Source organism: Sciurus vulgaris (assembly GCF_902686455.1).
Source record: "Sciurus vulgaris genome assembly, chromosome: 2".
NCBI classification, from domain to species: Eukaryota; Metazoa; Chordata; class Mammalia; order Rodentia; family Sciuridae; genus Sciurus; species Sciurus vulgaris.
In genome coordinates this window covers 78,547,583-78,568,759 of record NC_136462.1, presented here as the reverse complement: position 1 = coordinate 78,568,759, position 21,177 = coordinate 78,547,583, and the positions used below count along the sequence as shown (strand labels likewise).

Here is a 21,177-nt window from a genome sequence, read left to right as displayed (position 1 = left end):
GGCTGCCAGTGCTAGTTTCCAAAACTAGCAGCCTGAGGTCCCTGGGTGCTCTCCAGCTCCAAGCTGAGCATGCAGGCAGAAAGAACTACTGTGATTTGGGGCAGGCTGGCATCAGTATTGTAGACCCCATTTCTAGAAGGGAACTTGGTCTCCTGTAAAGCCACCATCTTCACCCTTGTTCAACCACAGTGCACGCCGAGAAGGTGAACATGATGTCCCTCACAGTGCTGGGACTGCGAGTGCTGTTTGCTAAGAGCGTTGCCATCAATTTCCTCTTGACTGCCAAGTTATTTTTCGCTTAAGGTAAGAATTAGCTGCTTCTTATCCCACCTCCAACCAAGTTATACTGCACATAGGAGAAAGAGGTTTCGAAATGATAAGAAACCAAGAAGCTCTGGGAAGGGAATAACACATAGAGACATACTTAGAATTAATGAGGCAGGCCATCTCAGCCACTCAGTATGACATCCCCTCTCCTGTTATCCTTTTATTTTAAGCCAGACTCAAAACCTGTTATATACTATAAGGTATTTTTTTTCTAATATGCCAGCCAATAATTACCACTTCCACCACTGGGAGAAAATCAAAACTAAATAAGGAGAATTAGTCTTCTTAACACTATTTTGTTTCTTCAGTCAAGGGACCATGGGTTATTTGCAAGGCCATAAGTAGAGCTTCACCTGAAGAACATTCAGGGAATGAACATGTACCCCCATTAGTAATGGACAGTTCACTGTTAGCTGCTCAGCATTTGCACAAAGTTGGGACTGAGTTGTTGACTACTTGCCTGTTACTTGTGTTCCATTTTCAGGCAATCTAGTACATGTTCAAACCTGGGGCTAGGCTTGCCCATGAAGCTCCTACCTCTTATTCTTTTTCCAATAACCCAAATATTTGTCAGTCCCAGCTCCTATTCTAGGAACAACCCTGGACTTAGAGTGTTGGACTGGTCTGACCCAAACTGTCATCATATCCAGTCATTCCCAAATGGGTATGTAGCCCCACCTGCCACTTTAACAGTCCCAGGACCACAGGGAGCAAGGTTATATAAGGAGTGCTATTCTAGGAGTCAGAAGAACTGAATTTTACTCCTACTTTTGTCACTACCCCACCATGTTACCTTAGCTACATTTCTTCCCCTCTCTGGGCCTGGGTTTTAAGAATGACTACAGGATAGCAAATTTGTTTCCTGACACTGATAGACTAGCTGGACTGTTGCTGTGTGTAGAAGAGACATGTGACATGCAATCTATTAGCAATGCCTGCAGTGGCACAGCATGGCAAGTACCCACCGTCCCAAGGAAATCACCCCCACGACTCCTTCCAGACTCACTGACTGTGGTCCTGTAACAACTTTCCTTCACTTGCAGGCTGACTGGCACGAGGAAGCTACCCTGCCTGAAAGAAACCAAAAGCTTTCGAAGATGCTGTCTCCTAGGCTTCAGCCTTATTTAAATGGCTGCCAACCAAACCAATTTCCTGTTAAAAGCAACAACTCCACGTCGTTCTTAGCCTGGTAGAAAACAAATGTCCTGGGGAATGAGAGTTTATGGCCCTAACTATTTTACATGCTGCTTTATAAAGTGACAGGACATAAAAAAAAAAAAAAAAAAAAAAAAAAATAGGACCTATTTTATTTTACTCCTGCACCTGATACACTTTGAAAATATTTCTCTCCTTTTTTATTTTCTTTACCTCCAGAAACAGAAAGTGGGAACCAATAGGTCAACAGCTCCATTCTCCATGAGGAAAATAGGCCCTGGGAGGAGGGCCTACATGGCCCTCTATGTAAAGCAGTGTCCCTTTACCTACATGGGGAAGGCTCTGCTCAACCCAGCACTAGGTTTATCCCAAACCTGCATCCTCATCCTCCTCTCCTGTAGTTTACCCCACCCTCTGTATTCGCTCCAGCAGTCACACTAGAGACTTTACATGGCAGTGAGGAGTTGGGGGTCAATTTCAGCACTTTGTTTCTCCTGGTACTTTACAAACGAAATTACATTTGATGTCCCTAATACTCTCCAAACAGACAATGGGGTTTTAAACTCTCACCTAAATACTCCTTATTCTATTAGCAAAAAATCAGAATAAAATACAAAGGAAAGGCACTTCTTTCTGTTAACTAATTTAGCATACACCAACCGACACCCTCTAAGTCCCAGGCACTGAACTGAGAGAAGATGAATAAAATATAGGCCCTGCTTTCAAGCAACTCATTATGCAAGTGTGTTTGGAGGGAGGGATAGAAGTGAGACTTCTATCTTTCTCTGTAAAAATAATATATGTATTGTCTCCTGCCTGCCAATCTGTGCCCAGGGAGTTTGAGATCGTTGAACACTGATTGTTTTGTCTGGCCTTTAACGTTGATGGTTTTCTGCCTTTCTTCTCAGCCCCTGTCTCAGTTGCACTTATTAAACTGCCTCGTGTGCCACCTCACTTCTGGCTTTATTCATTGCAGACCACCATGGGGGGAAAGTCAGATCTGTGAACTCACTATTAGTCAGCCAAAAGCCAAACTGCACTTATAAGTTATACCGCAGCTTCCTGGGCCCCAAGCCCGAGGCTCCTGCCTGGGGGATGCAGCGGTGAGTTTCCTGCTGCTGTAGCAGCTGCTATTAGAGCAGTAACAACAGTGAAGCCCTCAGTGTGGTTGGTGTTGAGCCCTGGGACTCCCACCTTCAGCAAGGTCACAGTTTTGTCCAGGTGCACAGGCTCAAGGAGCAGAGCCCCAACAACACAGTGCTGTGGTTCCCTCCACTCCTGTGTGGAGTGCCAAGCAAGGAATATGACTCTACAAGAGGGTTCCCTTCACCAACAACTCCCCCTGTCACCACCAACTGCAAACTCCCACATTAAGTCTTCACAAGCCAAAGGAAAGGAGGCCTAGTGCACTAAGAGTCAATAGGTTTAGGATACCTAGATGTCCAGGGAAAAACAAAAGATTCCTTGCTACTTCACCGTGTATATGGAAAAAATGTCTTTTTCCAAAACATTCACTCCTATTACCTTGTGTAACATGAGAATATTTCTATGAAGTTGCTAGGAAGAAGAATGCATCCTCATTTTGCAGATAGAAAAAATTCAACCCCCCCCCCCCAAAGAAGTAAGTATCTTGTCCAAAGTCATTCAGTGAGGCAGGGATAGAGCTGGGAGCACAAACAAGACTTCGAGACTACCAGTCCAAAATTTCTGCACACTGTACCCCAAAATGAAGACAAGGAATCAGTCTGAATATCAGCTAGATTGAACTTTAGGACAGTCATAGAGTCTCCATCCTCTGGCCTATGCACCAGAAAAATGTGTATATATATATATCCTAATACATCATAGAACCATGGGTTTCTTCCACCAGAAGGGGTCTCAAGCAAAGATTTAAGGTCAGGCACTATAGTGCATGCCTGTAATCCCAATCACTTAAAATACTGAGGCAGGAGGATCACAAGTTTGAGGCCAACCTTAGCAACTTAACAAGATCCTGTCTCAAAATTTAAAAAAAATTAAAAAGACTGGGGTAGCTCAGTGGTAAAGTGCCACTAAGTTCAATCCCAGTATCATAAAGAAACAGAAAGAAAAAGAAGAGATTTAAGCCAGGGAAGATTCGTCTGCCTTCAAATCTGGGGCTACTATGTGTAATTGCTGTGATGCACTCAGTAGGCAGCAGAACAGAAGCCCCAGGAGACAGAGCTACTTGCCCAAGGCCTATGGCTCCCTCACCCCATGCTCTTTCCATTGTTCCATACAGTGGTTATTTTCTGCCTAATACTTTTTAAAAAAAATTTTTTAGATGTTGATAAACCTTTATTTTATTCATTTATTTATATGTGGCGCTGAGGATCGAACCCAGTGCTTCCCATATGCCAGTCGAACACTCTATCACTGAGCCACAAACTCAGCCCCTGCCTACTACTTTTTAAGAGCCAGATAAACTGCTGCCCAAAATGCCTACTGCTAAAACCTCCTGGGGTGCATCTGCAGGAGACAGCCCTGCAAGTGTACCTCGGCATCCCTGTTAGTGACCAGCTAAAAGGCAATGGCAATATTTGTCCCCCACTTCTCTGGACTTCAGTGTATTTCCTGTAAAACAATGTCTAGGGTCTCTTCCATGTCTAGGATTACTCCTATTAACTCTAACAGTTCTTTTAAGACAGAAAAGCCAATAGAAGTAGAAGGAGGGACTGAGCCCCAGGGACTGAGGCTATGTCTATTTCAATATCACCAAGTCAGTTTTCCCTGGAGGAAATGATCTCTGTTGGGCACAACAACTGAGCTCCAAACTCAAAGCCTTGGAAACTGGAATTCTGGGATTTGAAATCAACTATGTAGGAGAATCTTGATGCTCTTTAGAGAAAGAAAAAAAAAAGTGTTCTCCAAATATGGTAAGTAAAATGGAGGTATCAGAAAATATCAAGAAGAAATAAGGTAGCTAGACATAACAAGATACAGAAAGAAGGGAAAGCAGGAAAAGGTTTTTAAAGTAAATTAATTTTGTGTCCAATTTGATTCTTAAAGTGAAAACAGAACAATTCCTAATAATGAATATGATAATGGATATTAAAATAAGGTAGTGCTGATGACCTCTCCTTAAGCTGGCCCTTCACCTGCGCCCTTCTGATCCCCTCACAGAAAACACAGCACAGACTTGGGGTCACAACGATAATACTCCCTCAAGCCTGCAGCTCTCCCTTGCCAACACAAGTCGCTCAGATGATAAAGGCCCACTGAGTCAGCCGGGAGATGCTGCTCCTCACAGGCCCGGGTATTCCCGTGGATGTGATTAGACCTTTTATCAGTCAGTAGTCACTTTAGGGCACCTCTAAAGACCAGGCTGGAACACAAAATGACCAGAATAAGGATGCTAAGTCAAGGTTGTGGCCCTCCCTGAGGGGTAGCTCTGCTGAGCTGTTCCCCAGAGGTTTGTGTGCAGACTTCCTGGGCACCTGCATCACCGTGTGATCCAACAGCACAATAGTAAGTGGCACTGTCTTCCATCCTCACTTGGGAGATGACCAAGTGGAAGGTTTTCTGGGTCTGACCGTGCTGCACAGAAAATCGGCCTTGAGCAAAATCTGCATAGTGAGATCTGGTGTTATCCTTGTAAAGGATAAACTGAAAGGACTCATCTAGTCTTTTTCGGTACCAGTATAAATCTGGATTTGAGAGGCTAGTATCATAAGTGCAGAGCAACATTAGCTCACTGCCACTTGCCACAGTCTGCTCTGTGGAAATCTGGGTCACCAGACTACACAGCATGCCTTTGTCTGAAAAGAGAAAAAATGAGAAAATAGTGAATTCTGTACTCCCCAAGCACCAAATGCAGCTCAAACCCCAGCTCAAAGGAACCCAATGGGGAGATACAAAAAAAAAAAAAAAAAAAAAGATTCAAATGAAAGTCAGAGTCAGAGAATGACTGCAAAACCAAGTGTGCAAGAGAAACAGGCCAAGCCTTCACAAGTCAGAGAAGGAGAAATGGGATGTAGAATAAGATGAACATCAACAAAGGAATCCACTCACAGAAAAACAAAAGGCTAAAGCCCGCAATAAGAATCATCTTTTTTTCGTGTCAGGGCAGAAGATATAGAATAAAGCAGGGTTCCTGAAATCTCTAAGACCATCTCTAAGACCTCTTTGACAGGAAGGGGTTGGAAGGGAAGTGAGGGAAGCAGGCAGCTCTGAGGTCATGTGACTGAGTGAGCTGAGGCTCTGAGGCAGATGTGCATGCCAAGGAAACTGGTGGTTATGGTGATGTTGGTCCCCCTCCAACCTGAACTAATTTGTGTGTGTGTGTGTGTGTGTGTGTGTGTGTGTGTGTGTGTGTGTGGTGGGTATTGAACCCAGGGCTTTGTGCATGCAAGGCGAGCACTCTACCAACTGAGCTATATCCCCAGCCCCTGAACTAATTTTTGACAACAAAAATGAGTTACTTTAAGGTATGAAGGGAAAATGAGAGAGAGAGACAAAGAAAAAGAGAGGGAGGGAGGAAGGAGAAAGAGAGGAAGACCGAAACTGCAAATCCAGTGATCACACTCTTGGATATCCCATTGCTATAAAGTAATTCACACTCCATTCTGCACCTTCTGGTCACAGACTGGTACACCAGCCCCCAAGTCACACTTTGGGCAGCCCATCTCACAGCACCTGGCACAGCAGGGAACACTTTGCAAAACTCAATAAATGAAGCAAGTGAAGCAGTACCTTTGTAATACTCAACAAATGGAACAAATAAATAATTCCCTGACTCCCTTATGTAAAAAGGAAGAGAAGAGGATTGTTTCTAAAATCTGTCCTACCCTTGAAAATCTTTGATTTGGGTGCTTGGGGGAAGGCCCTGATCCTGAGAGCCCTTTGCGGTACACACTTGGCTCCAACTGGAAAATTCTCCTCAAGCAGAGAATGTGTGACCTGTCGTGAGCGGGTACAAGCTTGCTGAGATAGTGCTCATAGTGGCCATGTGCCTGGAGTGGCTTGAGCCCCTGAGCCTGCCCCTACCTGGCATGAGCCACACAAACCATGACATGGCTTTTGGGAAGTACAGCTCTAGAAAAGAGAATACCTACTCCCTAAAACCTAAGAGTATTTCTAGGAGTCTCTATAAGAGTTCCTTTGTCTCCCTTTTTCCCCTATAGCCAACTCATCAGTAAGACTTCTCAATTCTCATAAAAATACCTCTTCAGTCCATCTGCTTCTCCCATCTCCACAGCCACCACCTCCTGTAGCCACCAGCATCTCTTATGGGGACCGTGATAACTCCCTAACTGGTTCCCTTACTTCTGCCCTTGTCCCTGGGAAATCCATTCTCCAGGTCTTTATAAACTGCAAACACATCATGCCAACTGGCCTCCTTTTCCTGGATCTCTACGCCCTACAAAGATGCAGCCCCCGCCTGCTCTCCAGCCTTGCCCACATCTGCTCCTTGCTCTCACTCCCCTTCAGCCACGGCGGCCTTCCTTCTGGTCCTCTTCTGCTTCACCTCTCTAGCTAAAACTCTGGTCCCAATTTTTCACAAATAGCTCAGAGAGGCTCCCCCAGCTGCTCAAGTAAATTAGCTGCCTGCCCCACCCATCGTCACCCTCAGTTACATCTCTGTTCATATTTTCTCACACATCACCATCTGAAATAATCAAATATTTGTGTATTTATTATTTCCTTCTTCCATTCCCCCCTTAAACACACACACACACAGCATAATATAAACTCCACAAAGATAAAGACCTTGCTTAGCTTTTCACTGACATGTAGATAGCCTCAGTCCCCAGGCTTGTGTATGCCACCTAATAATCAATAAATATTTTTGCAATAAAGGTATACAATTTCTCCACTTAAAAACTCACCATAGGCACAGGTAATGTTGCCATATTTAGCAAAAAAAAATACAGGGCACCCAGTTAAATGTGCACTTCAGATAAACAACAAAAATTTTAGTTAAATTTGGAATATGCCATATTTGGGACATAGTTATGCTAAAAGCATTGTCACTGTTTATCTGGAATTCAAATTTCACTGGAAATTCTTTATTAGCTGAGCTGCTTCTTCTAATTACCCAACTCAGTTATATCTGACCACATCCAAACACAGAGACATGGGCTTCATGGGCCTTCACATACAGAGGGCACATCCTGTCCCCTAATGTTTCACATGAAGTTGCAGACACTGAGTCCTGCTTGAGGTGACATAATCAAGATTTCCCTGCCCTGGTATCCTTCCAACGTTTTTTGAAAGGTGTTCCTTCAGGAAGGGCACTTCTCAAAATGTCACACAGCATCATGGCCAAGTGGGCTTCTGGAACCAACCTGCCTGGTTCATATCGCATCTACCTGCCTTGTGACCTTCAACATGACCCAACCCCTGCAAAATGGAGATAACAATAGTTTTTACCCTGAACTATTGGGAAAGAAAAATGAAATAACACATGCAAATTACCCATCAAATAAATGACTTACGAATGTTAGGTACTGCTGTTGCTATTATCATTTTTATTAAACAGATGGATATATTTTTTGAGCATTAGTCTCATCAAAGCTACTCACAGAAAAACTGCTGAATAAATTTTAAAAATAAAGTTATGAAACTTGGCAAAAGACATGTTATACCAATCAATGATAAGGGGGAAAAAAGACTTTGCATCTTCAATTAGTTGCCAGTGCTAGAACCACATTGTCATGGAGCACTGTGCTCCCCAGACCTGAGCCAGATGTGCTCCTTACAAATCCCAGAGAGCACTAGGAGCACAAGAAATGAGCCTTCATGCCTATTGTTCTTAGGTCTTCCAAAAGTTGCAACTTCGGAATGACTGAGTGACCCCAAAATGCAGGGATGGAGAAATTCACTTTTACTTAGCGCCTGTCAATATCTCCACCCCGTCTCCCTTACTGTATCGATATCTGCAGCCTGAGCAGCTCTCAAGATGCCAGGTATCCTGCAGGCACCACGCCCTACTTGAAGCAAGCTGCCTTTTCCTAGCCCAAAATCACTACAAGAGGGGGTCTGAACCCAGTGGGGCCAAGAGATGTGTCCCAGTCTCAGTCTTGATCTTGCTTGTCACTCAGAAAAGGAACTTATCTCCCAGAGTCCTTTGAGGTATTCCCCTTCGTTTTTTTACCTTGCAGCGCCCTCTGCTGTTCTAATTATCCCATCTCCATCCCAGGTCGTGCTGGAGGTTAACAGAAAGTAGGTCAGAGAGGGAAAACATTCTTTGTTCACAACTTAAGTCAAAAATGCTCTTCTTCCCCATTCCCCATTCAACCCTGAGACTGGCAGCTGCTTCTCTGTTGGCTCAAAGGGTCCGCTCCCCACCAGTCACCCAAAGAGAATTGTCTTCAAGGATATGAGATCACATCCCAAGAGTATAGATAAACATTTTCATCTACAAAAAAGCCCCAAGCAACAGTTGAGGACATAAGGAAATTTATTTGGATGGATACAGATGAATGGATTTCTTGTGCAAGAATAGAAACATGATTAAAAAGGAAAAACAGAAACAATTGAATGTGGGGTAGGAAGGTGAGTGGTCCAGAGAAAGTTTCTACACCCTATCTTCCTGCACCATGTTCTATTCCAAGATCCTGGGGGACAGAAACAGTCTTCTTCAGCTTGGCAGAAAGCCCACCAGGGAAGGACCAGAGCCAGCAGGTATCTTCCACACCCAGGCAGGGGCAGCACGGGAATTACCAGGGCCTCCGATTCAGAGAAACATCTTGCTACATCTGGACAAGAATGAGTGTGAAGAACCCTACCATGGTTTTTTGCCCAGTGCCCTCTACAGAGCTGTCATTTGAAGAAGACCTGTGAGGTAGAAGGAAGCCTCCAATGGTGTTACTGTTGCTACCTCTGGAGCAGCCTGTGGAAAGAATAGTCTGGGCCCACCAGGTCAGTGATGTTTTTAATGATGGGGCTGTGGGGAACTAACGTGGCTCCTGTCAACCAGATTTCTCAAGCCTACAGGGTCTTCTCTCCAGTTTTACTCCTGGGCAGGGAAGGCAAATAGGTTATATCTTAATTACCAAGAGGTGACAATTGGTAGGGTCTCTCTGGAGCACACGGGTAGGGATTCTGAGGAAGAGTGATGTTCCTCTTAGTCCTCGGTGAAAATGGGAACAGAGGTAGCATCACTCCGTTTTGTATGTGCCATCCCTGCTCTTGATGTCTGTCCCTGTAACGATGCCTGCAGAGAGAATAATCAGAGCCAACTCTCTGTTGGATTATCTTTTTGGTAAAGGGCAAATTTTTCAATCTCTATCTTTTCCTTGGCTTCCCTGGGATCTCATGGGCCATTTCCCTTGCTATCAATTGCTGTTGCCTGCAGCCTCAGAAATGAAATTTTTTAAATGAATGAGGAATTTCTATCTCACTCTAGAATCATAACTATGTGCCACATCCTCCTTTGTGTGACTTTTCTACTGTTCAACAGGGAGAATCATACACTAGTTCATCCCATTATGTCCCTAGGGACAAAGACCACCCAGGGAAGAACCTGTTCTCCTGAAGCACATTAAAGAAGAAGCAGAGGCAGGTCTGGGAATCAATTGTCCCGAATTCTCATCCCAGCTCTGCCTTTACCTATCTACATGACCTTGAGCATATTTACTTCTTGGGGCTTCAGCATCTTTATCTTTGAAATGAGGGAAGCAGCCCAGGAAATCACTAAGTTCCCTTCCAAGTCATACTCTCTTGCATGCTAATATATAAAATGACAAAGCTGACCTGAGAGTTATTAGTTTACACCCTCCTGTGCTTGTTGCTTAAACTCCACATTGCCCAGCAAGAGAAAAAAAGGAAAACATGCCTCTTCATTGGAGGGTAGCATCATTTCTTGGTTCAAAATGTGTGACTCATCAGAGCCTGGAGGGCCAGACCCAGATGCCAACTTGGAATCCAGTTATTACTGCATCTGGGAAAGATAAAAGTGCTAAAAACAGCCTTTGGGAAAACCATCAATTTGGCCCAAAAAAAAAAAAAAAAAGGCTCTGCATAGTGTGTGATAACATTTTGATATCTTATTTATCATCTCCAACCCTGAAATCCATTCTGTTCTCTCCTATCTCTACTCTGAAAGGGGGAAGGAGGACAGCCCCATCTCAGGGAAGATGAGACACCTCTGGGATCAGAGGGGTCTCTCTCTCTCTCTCCCTCTCTAGCGAGGAGAGAGCAGAGCTGATGCCACATCCCTTTGAACCGCACTGACACCAGTGGTTTTTGTAAAGGTGCTTACTCCTGTGGGGATGGAGTTAATAGGAAACTGATATTTGGAGCCAGACTAGAAGAGTCGTGAAATTCAGTAAGTATTATCTGGCGGAATTACTTTCTTTCCATCTGAAGATGGTCAGAGATTCACATGTTCCTTAAGGAATAAGAACAAAATATGAATGTTTAATACAATTCAATTTGACAAATATTTGTCAAGAGCCTATAGTTTTTCCCAAACATACTCTGAACCAGTTTCACTGTCATTGTCCTAAGGAATACAAGGGTTTTGTCAATGGAACAAAAATTGTGGATAAACAACAACAGATTTTGTTTTGAGACTAAGACACAGTTAACAGTGGCCCTGAATAAGTAGCTTAGCTTCCAGAAAATAGTGCACACACCATGGATAACCTCAAATACCACATAATCAAAAATGTCTTTTTATGATGAGCTATAGCCTGTATCTTTCTATTTTGCAGGGAAGGTTTATATCCCCAACTGCAAGTTTTTGTAAGCTGATCTGTAAAGTATATGAGGAAAAAGCATTTTAAGAATCATGTTCCGGAAATTAGGCTCCTGGCAGTCAACACAGGAGAAGTGCTACTTTTTATCTTTCCTGTAATGAAGAGGAATGCCTGGCACCCCTTGTGTATTTGATGGCCCACTGGGGTCTCCTTCCCCACACTGGGTCAGAACCAGTGATAAATGACCAGTATCAGTACAATAACACATAAGAAATGGCCTGCTAGGTGTTTTAGAAATGGACCCTTGTTTCCCGTGAAACCAAAGTACTTTACACCATCCTGACATGGTTAGTCCTGCCCTCCTCGCAGCCTGAGTCCTGGGCTGCATTCATGGGAAAGAAGCAACCTCAAATGACCACTCACGAAGCTGGCTTCCGCATTCCCCTAAGCACCCTAGCGGCAGGACTAGGATCTGAGAAGAGAAAGCCTGAGTCCGAAGCTAGGAGGGACCCTTTCCCTTTGGGAAAGGGCCCAGCACTGTGTAAAGAGCAATGAGACATTCAACTTGGGAAAAGGGCTCAGCTACTCAAAAGCCCCCAGGCAGAGGTGCTGTAGCCGATTCTCTCAGAAACTCACACCCAGAAATCAGAGGGCTGAAACACTTGGCCAGATAATGAATTCCCTTATCCAGTGGGGAAAGGCTGTAAATATCAAACCACCTTTTGGGTGGATAAACACAGGTCTGGAGTCTGTGGTTTACGTAAAGGCAGCAGCTCCTGTGGGAAGGAAGGAACCAGAAAGTTTACATTTGGAGCCGGGACTCAAGTGCAAGTGGAGCTTAGTAAGTACTATCTTTAAACCGAAGGTGTCAGTTATTTAGTTAGGTTTTTGAATTTTCTGGAAGTTCCTAAGAAAGAACACTTCTCCCATCAGATTTGGTTCCAAAATACCGACTTCTAACTTCTGAAAAGATCAATTGCTAAGGCAGAGGGTAGACTTGAGAAAACTCCATTTCCCTATATAATAAGTAGAGGCTTACTTTTCTTTTGTTGGCTTGTTTGTTTTATTTTGTTTAGGAAATGGGGAGAAAAATTATATGGGCCAGGGAAAATAATTTGCACAACATATTTGAATAAATTAGATTCAGAGAATCAAATCCAAAGAGTCTCAGCTCAGAAACTCCTAAAAGATCTACTAACCCACCTCTTTTATTTTGCAAATGAGGTCAGTGAAACTCAGAGAGTTCTGAACTTGGTCAGGGTCACACAGCTGATCCTGATACTAAGGTCCAGGGCAAAACAAAGACATCTCTATCAGTCTAGACCCAAGGAAGAAAAGACATTAGAGTCCTTGACATGGCAGCATTATCTGCCTCCCAAACATTCTTTATGCAAAACTTGGTGAACTCAAAACAGAACCCTGGATTCCAAAAGGAGATGAAATCATTCTGTGTTCGGGAGAAGGGGATAGCTAGCTGACTTAAGAACAAGAGTTAAACTTGATATTAGGGAAAAGACGTAGCCATCTTCAGACTGAGCAGGGCTGGACAAGCCTGAAGGAAAACACTGGCCCTGTCTCAGGCCCTGGCTATGACCATCAAACACTTCCTATGAATTTTGTGGAACCAATTTCTTTGCCAGTGGAAGTGTGGGCTCTGATACACTGCATCAGCTGTGGGATTGCTCTGGACATGGAATGTGTATGCACAATTGGCTCACAGAGCCTTCTGGTGTTGAAGTGAAAATCTTACCTCTGGACAAAACACCTCAGCCCTGAGGCCCCGGGTTCCCTAAAGGAAATCCATCATCACTAATCCTTCTTCTGCATCTTGCATTGGAGAGCAACTCCAGTGCTTGGGAGGCTCTACAAAGCTGGCGTCATGAGGTTGACGCCACAGGTTCTTGCAAAGTCCCACCGCACAGTGTTCAACAAACCATTGGCTCTCAGTTGATATTTGGGAAGGGAACACAACTCACAGTGGATTTTGGTAAGTGGAGGAGAGCATTTACCCCTCTTCCATAGTGTGCTGTGAGATCCTTTTTATATCAATGAGTGGGATGTGGCTTCCAACCCCATCTCTGCAAATATTCAAGTCCTACCTGGCTTTATGTCTCCCCTGGGGGACGACCCATGCAGCTGGATATAGCCTTTTCTAAACTCTCCCCAAATGACTTAACCACCCTGTCAAACTGCTTGGTGGCTCTTCTGTGCCCTCTAAGTCATGCTGTTTTATTATAAAAAGAGAAGTGCCGAGGGACTTCCAGATTTTTAGGTCACGAAAGAGGAACGTTGACCATGCGTTTGGCTTCATGGGGGAAAATTATAATGAAGATCTATTTAAATGCTTATTACATACTAGACAATGTTCAGCACACTTTCTCCCCATTGCCACACTAATCCTTATTCCAGCTCTGCAATTTAGGTGCTGTTATTATCCTCAAAAGAACTTTTTTATATTTTTATGTTTTATGCTTTCATAGAAGCACAGAGAGGTTGAGCAACTTCTTCAAGTCGATGCAGTAAAAAAGAGGACCTGGAATTTAATTCATAAACTCAGATGCCAGAGTTAACTGCTAATTAGTGGGGGTATTATTTTGAGGGGGGAAGTCACTGGTGCTTTGTTTTTTGTGGTCGTAAATAATCCCTACAGAAGTGTGCCTCAGATAGTGAAGCCAGGGATTGAGCAATGGGACCACTGCCACCCACTTCCATATTCCTCACCCTTACAATGTCATCCAGCTATTCTTTCTCCCCACTACACAGATGAGAAAACTGAGGTGCAGCAAGTTAAAGTACTTGCCCTGGTTTTTAAATTCAAGTCTTTCTGACCCCAAAGACTCACTCTTTTAAATTAACTGCAACTGCCAACCAACCAGATTAACTAATTACTTAACTAATTAATAAGACAACACTAATGAGCTGTAAAGTAAAAGAGTGATCCAATTTTTTTCTTGGCTCCTCTCCCTTTGGGGGAATAACCATACAATGGTATAATAGCACATCTGTCCTTCTGCCTCTGGGCTTCTTCTTGGAGAATGTGTGGAACTCCGTCTCCATGCACCTGGTGGAAGGGTCTTTGCAGTATTTGTAAAGCAGTCTGTGTGTGTGTGACTCAGGGAGGATCTGAAAAGCTCATCTTCGGAAAAGGAACAGAACTGACGGTAAACCCATGTAAGTCTGAATAACTAATACTTCCAAACTTCTCTCTGAAATCCTGATCTCCAAATTTTCTATTCTGTTTTATAATCCAAGTCTCAACACAGTAGTTCCATTAATTGATTCCAATTCAAAGAGCTGATATATTCCTACTACTACCTGCAGGACCCTGCTGCTTTTCCCCACCTGCTCCTTTAGCTAATAGATAAGAATGATAGTGCTAATATAGAATTGAACTAAGCTTAATTTTCATTATAACTGGTGGAGTTTTCCATGGGACTGAAAGAAAATCTATTAACTCTCTGAGTCTCTATTTTCCTCTTCTGTAAAATGGAAGAGGCAGTTTCTGCTTCTGATCTACCAAGGCAAGCCACTGTTGGGAATTTGGCGCATTTCCAGTAAAGTGACAATAAATGCAAGGAAAGAAGGCGGCCTTGGGTGGTCCAAAAATCCTACCACCAGTCCTTCATTATAAAAACCTAGTTTTATCAGGAGGGTTCTTGGAGAGCAGGTAAACATTTAAGTGTCAAGGGGAGTTTAGGTTTCTGAGTTTTTGTAGAGTCTCATGTCATTGTGTGTTTCCGGGATTGGCAATAAGCTGACATTTGGAAAAGGAACAACTCTGAGAGTTAGTCCAGGTATGTTTCTGTGAAGATGATTTGTTTCTAAACATAAGCTTTCATGCTTGGAAATTCAGTGAAAATGACTGAGTTATTCACTCAATTATTAGTATTTTTCATCATGGGTCTTTCTGGTGGAAATGGCAATATAGGCAACCCCTGACCATAGCCTCTTTAGGTCTGTCTTCAACACCTTTAAGCATTTGGGAATGTTACATTTATTTCTGTTAATGTTGGCCGTGTGTGTCTGACAAATGGAATCTGAATGGAAGTTTTAGTGTGTAGGGGCAGAAAATATTTAGAAAGGAAGGAGAGAAAGGAAACCACAGATACATAGAAAATGTAGGGGATGTAAAACCTGACCCAAAAGGAGCCTGTGAGGTATAGCCATCCCATATAAACAGCTGATAGCCCACTCCTTGTTACTTCCTTGCCTTTCAAAGGTGTCCGTGTAGGCAGGCACAGTCAGGAAAAGCATTGTCTAATTCTTACAATGCAAAACTCTGGAGCTAACCAAGCTAGTTGGGTAAACTCATATTAGACTGGTACTAGTACTGAGGGTAAACTGCTATTTAGGGAAAAGCTAAGATTGAAAGCAAATATTCAAATTAGTTATAAAGATTGTGAACCTCTGAAAACATGCCCCAGGATGCTGTTAACTGCTGTGTTTCTAATTGGGTCCTCATGGAACATTCTCATCCCTGCCTGGGCTGAGCTCTGTGAATCAGAGAAGCCCCTTTTGATATCCATTCATTTCTGCACTCCTCAGTGAAAAAATGGCAACTAAGCTTGGAAGTGTGAGAGAAGGATTCTCTAACCCAAATGTAATAACATTTCTCTCCATCTTGCAAAACCCAAAGGGATATTTTGAGTGCTATCCCACCATCCTCAAAAAAAAAAAAAAAAAGAAAAAAAAAAAAACTAATTTCAATTAACTTCAGTGTAGCTGAAATTTTGTTTCATGAGGGAGTCTGTATTTGCTATGGTAACAGACGCTCATTCTAAACAACTGTTTAAAGTTTAACTTTTATTCATAAGTCCCAAAAGATAGCAACTATCCAATGGGTACCTCAAAATAAATCTTCCCTTTTCATGATCATCCGTATTAGAAAGGCTAGAATCATGCACAGTGGGGTGCATCTGTAACCCCAGAGCCTGGGGAGGCTGAGGCAGGAAGATGGCAAGTTTATAGACAACTTAGGTGAGACCCAGTCTCAAAATATAAAATGAAAATGGTTGTGGATTTAGCTCAGAAGTAAAGCACCCCTGGGTTCAATCCCAGCAACACAGAAAAGAAAGAAAGCTAGAATCAGAATGCCCTCATTAAGCATTATGCTACCTCCAAAGACCTTCCTAAAGCCCCTATACCAACAACAGCATTACATAGGAAAGCATGCCCACAACTGTGTGTCCAGTGGATAACTAGGGCCTAAGGAGCAGATATGTCAGCTGCTGTGTTTCCAAACTGGCTATTTAGAGTCCTCCAGATATTAGAAATGGTAACCTGAAAAGGCATGTGCAATTCCATTTTTATAATTCTCATCTTTCTGAAAGAACTGTTATAAATTCTTTCCCTAAGGTGTTAGATTCATCCTTCTTTTGGTTCCTTTATCCGTGATGTGTTCAGAGATGAAATATTGGTTGAGATTCAAAAACACATCCATAAGATTTACCTTAAGCTTTCCCTGTCATAGAGATTCTAAGAGCTAAAAAGATGGGAAGCTGACATTTGGGAACTAGATTAAAAAGAAAATCCAAATTAATCCCAAAGAGCAATGCTCAATAGATAGTTATTTAGACATAGCATGTCAACCCTGCAAGTCACTCAGTTGGTTAGACTGCCCCTATCTTGGTCTTGCCTAGAAAAGTAATAATAACGTGCTCATTCCAGACGTGCCTGGAGTAGAGAGAAATGTCAGCCTCCAGCCCTAAAAACTCCTTGTGATTTGGTTTATTTCAACAGAGTTTATCATTACACACAGTGTTCTGGAAGTAATAGAAAAGTGCATTAGAAGCTCCTGCAAATGGAAATGAAATGTAAATTTAGATTGTAAATATATGACTGCAGTAAATAGATAGCAAGAAAAAGATGAGAAGATTAGAAACCTACCACATTTCTCTAACCCTAAAGGGGCTGTTCTATAAATAGTTTAAAACTATTGAAGAGGAGCCTGGAGGAGTAAGGAGGAGGACGGAGGCAAACAGATTTTCTCCTAATCCTCTTCACATTACAAAATTGGAAACTGTTCCTCATCAAATCTCCCTGAGCCAAGGAAGAAAGTATGTCTGTTTGAAGACTAAAGTGCCATGGGTAGATTTCTCCCAGGACTGATTTTAAGGATGACTCCCTGTTAGTGACAAGTGCTGGCAATTCCCAGGTTGGGGGAAGGAGATAAGCACAAAAATATATCCAAATAAGTGTGCAGGGACCAGAAGGTCTTGGGGAGCAGGACTTCCCCAAGCTCTTCTGTGTGGCCTTTTAACTTTTCCGATTTTAGCCCGATGGATGGGATCCCAGAAGATCAACCCTAGGATTCACACCAGGAACTTCACGGAGAGAGCCAGCTTAGCTTCACTCAGGAGACCTGGCATATTCTGACTTTAAAGATTCTTTTAATCCGACTGTTTTAGGAAGAGCTCTAAAGGCTGAAAGAAAGGTGAAAACAAGGTTTAAATCCTGAGAAGGGAAAATGAAGATGTTAAATATTTGACTAGTAAAGAAACTGAAAAAAATCTGGTTCGCGTCTACCACTGGTAAAAGAGATTTTGTGAAGGACAGAATAAGCACCCCAAGGTGACACTGCATTAAACTTTTCTGTCAGTGAGCTTCAGGCCATTCCCCACCAAGGTAGACAGCTAGGAGAGCCCACTGGGAGACTTCCTCCAGGGGGCCTGGTGTACCGTTTGTGTAAAGCCATGTGCTGTGGTGTTACTCAGGGAGTAACTTCCAGAAGCCAGTGTTTGGGCAAGGAACCAGACTGGCCGTCCACCCAAGTGAGTATGAAGGCCGAAGCTACCACAGCTGGCCACAGCCTCTCTTTCTCAGTGGTGTCTGGTGGTGTCTGGGGAGGTCTCCTAGAGGGGTACCTACTTATTTTGCCCACTCAGTCATAGAGAAGCAGACCAGGAAAGACAGGAAAGCCCTCAAATCTCACCTTTATACATGTCTCCCTAACTCTCCCCCTTTCTGCAGTGAGTTTCCAGTAAACCAGAATCCAGTGAATTGAAGTGAGCAATTTTAATAAAAAGCAGAGAAACAGGCCAGGCACTGTGGTACATGCCTATAATCCCAGCAGCTCGGAAGGTTGAGGCAGGAGGACCGTGAGTTCAAAGTCAGCCTCAGCAATTTAGCATGGCCCTAAGCAACACAATGAGACCCAGTCTCTAAATAAAATATTAAAAAGGCTGGGGATGTGGCTCAGTGGTCGAATGCCCCTGAGTTCAATCCCTGATACCAAAAAAGTAAGCTAAATTTAAATTTTAAATTTAAATATATTTTATATATTTATATATATATAAAATGTATAGATATAAATATAGATGATATATAGAGATATATAGATATCAAGGCTCATTGACCTCCGGAAGCCCAAGCCCCAGCTGCAGAAGCTGCTTTCCAGGACATCCTCAAATAACCTGCAAACCTGTAGTTTAGTGCCCTTCTGCAAAGAGCAACTCCTGTTCCTGTTTTTGTAAAGCCTCCTCTGACTGTGACAAGAGCGGAAGCAGCAACTCTAAAGTGGCTTTTGGAAAAGGAACTCTCTTGACTGTGAATCCGAGTAAGTGGAGGAAGTGGAGCTGGGGAAACTCAAACTCTTCTCATTTCAATTTCTTGTCCCCCAAAACATCCCAGCTTAGCTTCCAAATCTGAGGTTGTAGTGGGGGCACAGGGACCTCATCAGACGGATTAGAACTCCATTGTACAGTGACTAAATTACCTTCAGCCAAAAACATTCCTATCATCCATCTTAAACGAAATCATTGGTGCAAGGAGGAAAGTTGAACACAGGATCCTGAGGGATTCAGCTAAGGCCAGGAAGCATTTGCCAAAAAGATAGAGAGGAAATTGGCGTACTGTGACTATGCAAATTCAGTAGACCAAACATAAATCTTCAGATGTAGATACTAAAACTCCCCTGAATCTCTCTCCTGAAATAATGGGACCCTGCAATTTCATTAACTAATGCTGGAAATTCTGCAGGCAGATTTCTTCCTTTACCTTGCCTTTATCTCTCTTAAAGGAACTGTTCTCATCCCCAATCCAGCAACTGAGGTCTCCATGGGCGGAATCGTCTGGTTCACTCAGGCAGAGCCTTTAACCCCCTTCTTCCTGGGTTACCAAGATAATTGATTCGGCCTCCACTTTGGGTGGTTCACCTGAGAATAGGGAGGAAACTCATCTTGTCTGAATAGTGAGAATAGAGCAGCACATTCTCTCCTTCAAAAACACCCACCCTTCCCTCATGGCAAGAATGTGTGTGTGCCCAAAAAAATTTAAAATGTGAGAGATGAAAGTAAGGCGCTGTGGTTGCTATTGGCACTTATTGAAAATCTGTGTTGCTGGTGGGTCTCTGAGAGTGGTGCTTTTAGACCAATGCTGGGAAAGTCTGGCTTGTTATAAAATTCAGGTAAAGTGAAAACAGGAAAAGCCTGAAGGGCCCCAGGCTCCTTTTGACATAAGCTAAGTGCCCTGGATGCTGAATAAGGTCCAGTTTAATTTATTCAGCTCTGCTTTCTGTGATCAAGTAAAGATGCCACATCAGGAGGGACACACTGGGAAGCACATCTCAGTCTTAAAAATAGTGGCTAGGGAAGAGGGGGACGAGCAAATGATTCCCTGACACAGCACATGCAGCCTGGAGGGGTACATGCATTCCTGTGGCACTTGGCTCGGAATGTTCTGGGGTAGGCCCTGCCTGAAGAATACACAGGGTGGTTAGTCATGAAGTTCTCACGTGCAGAAGTGCCTGGCTCAGCAGGGGCAAAGTCAGCAGCTCTGCAAAGACAGATACAATGAATAATACATGATGTTGTTAAATCCCACGCACTCAGCAGTCTCTGAGGTCTTATTAAATTAAAGCGTCAAGGGGATGCATATTGTTCATATGAATCCCGGGAGACTCAAGGACTTGGTTACTTTTCACAGGATGGGCAGGAAAGGCTGGGGACCAGACAGTAGGTTTTTTTCCCTAGGCGTCTTTCTGGAAACATGCTAGGGCAGGGATCTGCAGTAGGTTTTCCAGAATACAGAGAGAAGCTAGGAACCACTCTAGCTCATGGTTGGCATATAAGGGACCTGATAGCTGTAACAGCCCCGACACTTCAAAATGTTAGAGAGGACAGGGAGTTTGACAGGCTAGCCATGCAAAGAAAATATCTGTGCAAGGAAAGCATTCTTCCAGAACCCTGAGCAGTAATTGTACGCCAGATTTCCCATGCAGCGGACCCTGTATGTGCAGGGGCTACAAGGCAAGGCTGGAGTTCCAGAAACCCATGATTAAATTGTTTCCTTCTATCAGCAGAACGCAGACATGATTGCACAGCAACACTTCGGTGTCCACATGTGTGAGGGCTTCAGCTGAGGGCAGGCATTTTGCTTTGTTGATGTCCTATGGAGGCTAAAGTTGGGGAGAAGGGGCTCTTTAGATAGTGAGCCCTGTGAAATGGGTGAAGAGATGGGAAGGGCTGTTTAAATCCCTGACTGAAAGCCCACGGATACCTCTTACCTAAGTATTACCCTTTTTCTCTTACCCTTTTCATGACAATAAGCAAGCTAATGCCTTAACCTTTAGCTAATAAGTAACTGCTTGAAAAGATGACTAAGCGAGGCTAGCAGAATCTCAGTCAAAATAGCTTAATAGTTTAAAATTTTAATTCAATAAAAGAACTTCAATATCTGCTTTTCATGTCTGGGGATAGGATTTGATAATCTTCACACCATATAATGAGACTGCCTGCATTTCGCTCTTTACATTTTTTGTGGTGTCCACTAGACAGAGTCAAGGAGACCCCCAGAACCCCTGTGTTTATGACTCTTAGTACTGGGAACTTTGTTTGGTCAAGGGATGTTATTTACAGCAACGCCAAGTAATAACCCATGAGCCAGCTTCTGAAGGGACCTCACTAACCCGCTAGAGGTCAGACATGTTGGCTGAGACTGCTGGGTGACCTAAACCTAGAACAGTCCCCAGGACAGTATTTCACCACAGCAAGGCTCAGGTATAAACTTTCCGTGAGCCTCTGCTTACATGTCGTCA

General features: G+C 43.3%; 1 protein-coding gene, 1 long non-coding RNA gene and 1 gene segment (V, D, J or C); 2 read left to right on the top strand and 1 right to left on the bottom strand.

The window, feature by feature from the left end:
- The window catches only part of LOC306654810 (immunoglobulin lambda-1 light chain-like), a 63,286-nt gene extending 60,850 nt beyond the window's left edge, over positions 1–2,436 (top strand). Inside the window, exons 6-7 of the mRNA XM_079128702.1 lie at positions 184–303; positions 1,371–2,436. Coding sequence (XP_078984828.1) covers positions 184–302 — 119 coding nt within the window. The 3' untranslated portion in view covers position 303; positions 1,371–2,436. The remainder of the gene's footprint in view (positions 1–183; positions 304–1,370) is intronic.
- The window catches only part of LOC306654819 (T cell receptor alpha chain MC.7.G5-like), a 517,362-nt gene that overhangs the window by 434,994 nt on the left and 61,191 nt on the right, over positions 1–21,177 (top strand).
- Positions 258–5,786, bottom strand: LOC306654824. The gene is made up of 3 exons (XR_013762063.1): positions 5,512–5,786; positions 1,334–5,258; positions 258–346 (listed from the first exon to the last, which is right to left on the bottom strand). It is a non-coding gene; the product is annotated as an uncharacterized lncRNA (long non-coding RNA).